Below are 5,001 nucleotides of genomic sequence, written 5' to 3' on the forward strand. Positions count from 1 at the left end.
GCCTTCAGCTCCCTTTTCTCCCATTCTTGAGTTGTTGCATTCGTTCCACCATTTGCAACAGTTGGCTTACCTTCATCACCGATGACAATGCTGTAGGTATTCTGACCTTCAAGCAAAGTCTGAAGCTTAAATTTCCAATTTATGTAATTGGAACCATCCAATTTGCTGCTTTCATTTAAATAATCTGCCATCTGAGAATTCATCTTGAAAAAAACAGGTTACCCCGGCAACTTAAAAAAACGAACAACTCTCGATTATCACAACAATCCACCACTACAACACACGAGCTTCTCCGCTCGACCTCCCAACAGCCTCCACGCTCAACCTTCGAGCTCCTTCGCTGCCACAGTCCACCTCTGCTCTTTGGGTTTTCGGCTCTTACTGGTTCCTCCCACCACGACTCACGATCTATACAGAAGATCGCTCCATGCTGCCACCACAGTTGGCTGGTGCCGTCGCAACTCTTAGATCTCCTTCGCCACACACACAGGCTCCTTGACCACGTAGGCTCCTTTGAGATTGGAATATAAACTCCACGCCCCAAGCTTCAAAAATTTGAAATAAGAGTTGTGACGTAGCCAAAGCGATCGAGAAATGACGAGAAAGCCGTGGAGAATTTGGCTATTGAAATCGACCCCGACTGATCCGTGACACAAGATGAAAAATAGCCAATAACGAAGCAAAAGCCAATATTTGGGGATCTGAGGTGGGAATTGTCCCTTCTCTAACAGATTAAAGCCCCCTTCCCTGGTCGCACTTTTAATTCAATATCCAAATTGCTCCTCGCTCTGAATGACAGTTTCATTGATTCCACATGCTCGTGAATATATGGCAGAGCTGCACAAATTGACGGTTAAAAGGAAACAAAATGTGAAGGGATCGATGCACGAAAGAACCACGTTGGAATGAGACTTGAACACAGGAAACCCACAATTGCAGATCTCATGGCCACAGTGAGCAGGCAACCTCGCTCCAGCGGCAACTTCCACACAGGAAATACGGTGCAAAAATAAAACTCAACCAGGTAGCCACACCTCCTCACAGATGGCACGGCGATTCCACGCCTCACAGCCTCCGTGTAAGTCCGGCCTCCTCGGCCTCCCACAGACTCTCTGCACCAAATCTTGCGCAGGTCAGCAGATGCACTCTCCACGATCTCTTCACTGTAGAATCAGCCACATAACACACAACACACAGGCCTTTGACCTATTGCTCTGATACCATGATAAGAAATGCAGAAGACAGAAGTTTGGACAAACACACGGGAGCTCACAGGGGCAGATCACCAGGAGCTCCCTCCAGCAAATGCATTCGCTTCATCTTATTCATTAATCATCAGGAATTAAATAGATACATAGGCAAAAAACAGATTCCTAATTAATAGGAACTGAATATCAAATAAAAAACAAATCATAACTACTAAACCCATTCTCCATTAATTTCTAACCTATTCCATGTGCATGTCAGAGATATTAGATGATTGTGTACATGACCCCCTCTTCTTGCCGGAAATTATATTGTTATATAACGTATCGAATTTCAAGTTCTTTATATTTAAAAGAAGAAAATCGAATAAATGGACCACTTATGCCTGAAGTTACACATATTTCGAGTAATTGAATATTTCAATTTATCCTTTTTCAATTATCATTACCTAGCTTCACATAGGCGTCACGGTCTTGCGTTACTTCGCATAACCTTGACGTGTTCCACTCATCGACTCGTTTATGCTTCTTCATGTCAATGCTTCACAAAGTAGGTTGTTGTTGCTTTCTGGTGATGTCCTTTAATCAAGGAGAAGATGCATGTATTTTAACGTTATTGATACTGTTGGAGTGTTCATTAATGATAAGAAGATTTATATAGTAGAGTTTTGTGGTTGTTGTTGCTTTCTGGTGGTCTGTTAATCAAGGAGACGATGCATGTATTTTAACGTTATTGATAATGTTGGAGTGTTCATTAATAATAAGAAGATTTATATAGAAAGTTTTATTTTTTTCATGGAAAAAACATTATATAGACTAGTATGCTAGTTATAATGTTAAAAATAATACAACAAAACCATCAATCAACTCAAAAAAAATAATTTAATATATATATATATATATGTATGTGTGGGGTTATATGGGTGGGAAGGGAGGTATTTTATATATAGATTTTTGTATATGTGTTTTTTTTTAATTTTATTATTTTATTTTAAGTATATTTAATTTTATTTTTTTATAATTTTTTATTATTATTATTTAATATATTTAATTATGTTGAGAGTAGTGTGTATTTTAGAATAAAGTTTTTATATTTTAATTTAATTAAATAATTATTATATAGATAGTAAGGATTTAATTTTTTAGAGAATATTTTAGAATATTTTTAATCATATATATAAATTAGAAGCTGAGAATTGTTTTTAAAATAGCTATGCTTTTTTGTTATTTTTAATTAAATGAAATTACAAAACAATGATATAGAGGTTTCACATGCTCCACTACTGTTATGCTGCATGTTATAAAAATGAAAAAAAAACTAACAAATACCATACAAATAACATGTGGATACAATTTGTGATGCTATAAGATGAGTTTCCCACCATACATCATATAACTTGTGGATACATTTTGTCATGTTGTAATATGAGTTTCCCGGCACATTTGAGTACGTTTCAGAAGTCCATAGCACTTCATCTTGTAAAAGGTTTTTGTACATGTACAATGTTGTGTGGCCTCATCTTTGTGGCACATACAGTGGATTTCGTTTAACATTAAGTTATTTATTTATATGGCAAAATCATGAGAATTTATAGAAATTTAATTTAATTTTTTCAATATTTAAAATTAATTTTAATAATAATAATTTTTAATTGGTACTTGAATTATGTTGGTATTAATTTAATTTTATAAGACTTAACTAATTTACATCCCAAAACAATGATAATAAATGTTTTTAAATTGTTAAATATTTTTGGAATAGTTTTTTTATTTTAATTATAAATTTATATTTAGAAAATTGAAATATATACATATTTTAAATTTTAATAGTTAAATTATGTTTGATATTAAATTTAAGATATGATTTGAAGAGTGTTTGTGAAATTTGGTTATTTTTTTATAATTTTATATTTATTATATAAAATAAGTTTTTGACTATATAGATTTAACACAATCAAAAAATTTACAATTTAAACCTAGGACCAATTATACAGAAAATGAGCCCAAAACCCTTCCAAATCTTGCCAGAAATAGATAACAGCCAAATTTAATGCTTAACTATTTTAATAAATCTTTTAAGAATAAATTTAAAATTAAGACTAAATTCAAATTTATATCCGTTTATTTTTCGTTTTAGAAAGACCTTTCACTGAAAAGCACTTCCTTGTTCGCATTCAATCATAGTTGGGCTATGCACATCCCAATAATTGAGTGGACACAAGAAGCTTGACGAACATAAGCGAAGCGCTCTGCAATTTCATGATAGAGAGAGTTTGACCACGAACGCTCAAAATGTGGAAGTTAACCCGGAATATTTCAAGAGTTTAGGTGGCTACATTTATTGAGAAAGCTGCTCCATAAGCACGAGGTAAGTTCATAAATGGATAAACTTATATTTTCACTCCGCTTGCGTCATGAGCAGGTCACTAGCTTCCGTCATGGCCACGCAAGTAGCTTCGGCGATGGTTCCCCCTTTATCATTGTATCCCACGGTCTCCACGCGCAATGTCCTGAAACCAACCCATATTTATATGCTGCCAACAACATACGGGGGCATGAAGGCGGAGTGATATAACTCTTCAGAGTTTCAGTTGCAGTTTATGTGGGTATTGCAGAAATGAGTATCCCCTCATATCTTAAACGCCTTACAGCAACGCGTTTACGTTCAGGGAGAGTGGTGAGATTTGTTGTGGTGATACTCAGAAAAAGAATTGCAATGACGAGATTGCAGAAAATGGCCGCCAATCTGCAAATCAAGTACTTTGGAGGAGACAAAGCAGGTAATTTGAATGACCACCATGAATTTTCATGCAGCAGCTCTCTTTCAACTAATTCGTCCATCTACGGCCATGGTGTTAACTCGGGATGCGGACGAAATAATTTGTATGGTCATTTTCTTCTGAGAGCACTCCTGCCCTCCTGCACATGTCTTAATGTGAAAGATGAATTGGATTCCAAATCGGGTACTGATGCTGGTATTCCCGAGTTCATTGCCTGCGATGTAGATGATGACCACTATTTCAGTGATAAGGATTCCCATTTTTCAGCTAATTCTAATTCCAACCAATCGTCCTCTGCTTCCTGCACTTACGTTTCAGCAGCCAGATCTTCCAACTGTTGTTTGCAAGCAGAAATTGACAGGCAGGCAGAAGAATTTATAGCCACATTTTACAAGCAGATGCGTCTGCAGCGTCAAGATTCTTATGTGAAATGCCAAGAAATGCTGGCCAGAGGATCCAGTTAGTTGAAAATTGAAATGAAAGTAGCCGATAATTATTTATGTATGTTTGCGTTGTCACTAATGGCAAAATGTGGAGGTTATATTGGCAGGTTTTAATGTAAACTAAACTCACAATTAGCGTATGCATCCCGAAAAAAGTAATTTTGACAAATTCAGTATGCAATTTCTATGTCTTTCTGCGGAGATGCGTGCTTTTCTATCCGCAGCCTAAACGAAGTAAACCTTTTGTTTCAATTGTTTTCGAAATTAATATCGAGATGCAGAAAATTTCTGAGACACATCTTTCCTTTCATTTCAGCTTTTTTGGTATGTATTTCAGCTTTTTTGGTATGTATATTTGAGGACAATCTGTTTCCATGAATGTAAAACTTGTGGTATAAGCTTTAAATGCACTCCAGGATGGGAGGTTGGGTGTACAAATCCCTTTAACGAATTTAATATTCGGTTAATTATATCTCCATCCATATTTTTATTAATGTGTCCTTCCCTTGAATACAAGTTTGTAGTGTTTGTTTTAAATGAAATTCCTCAAATTCGCGGCAGAACCATTGGCAA

The 5,001-nt window shown here is 35.6% G+C and overlaps 1 protein-coding gene across 1 annotated transcript; it reads left to right on the forward strand.

Moving 5' to 3' along the window:
• Nucleotides 1-3,773: 3,773 nt before the first annotated feature.
• LOC149198060 (uncharacterized) lies at nucleotides 3,774-4,548 on the forward strand. Its single transcript, XM_089404052.1, has one exon. It carries the CDS (start codon nucleotides 3,823-3,825, stop codon nucleotides 4,447-4,449), a length of 627 nt encoding a protein of 208 aa, XP_089260178.1. The 5' UTR covers nucleotides 3,774-3,822; the 3' UTR covers nucleotides 4,450-4,548.
• Nucleotides 4,549-5,001: the final 453 nt, after the last annotated feature.

The sequence above is a fragment of the Pinus tabuliformis genome, chromosome 2_2 (assembly GCF_031772625.1).
Source record: "Pinus tabuliformis cultivar Carrire ecotype Pingquan chromosome 2_2, CPIR1, whole genome shotgun sequence".
Lineage (NCBI taxonomy): Eukaryota > Viridiplantae > Streptophyta > Pinopsida > Pinales > Pinaceae > Pinus > Pinus tabuliformis.

Bases quoted from the DNA above. Each gene is read 5' to 3' on its own strand.
- LOC149198060 (XM_089404052.1), top strand. From the start codon at position 3,823: ATGAGTATCCCCTCATATCTTAAACGCCTTACAGCAACGCGTTTACGT.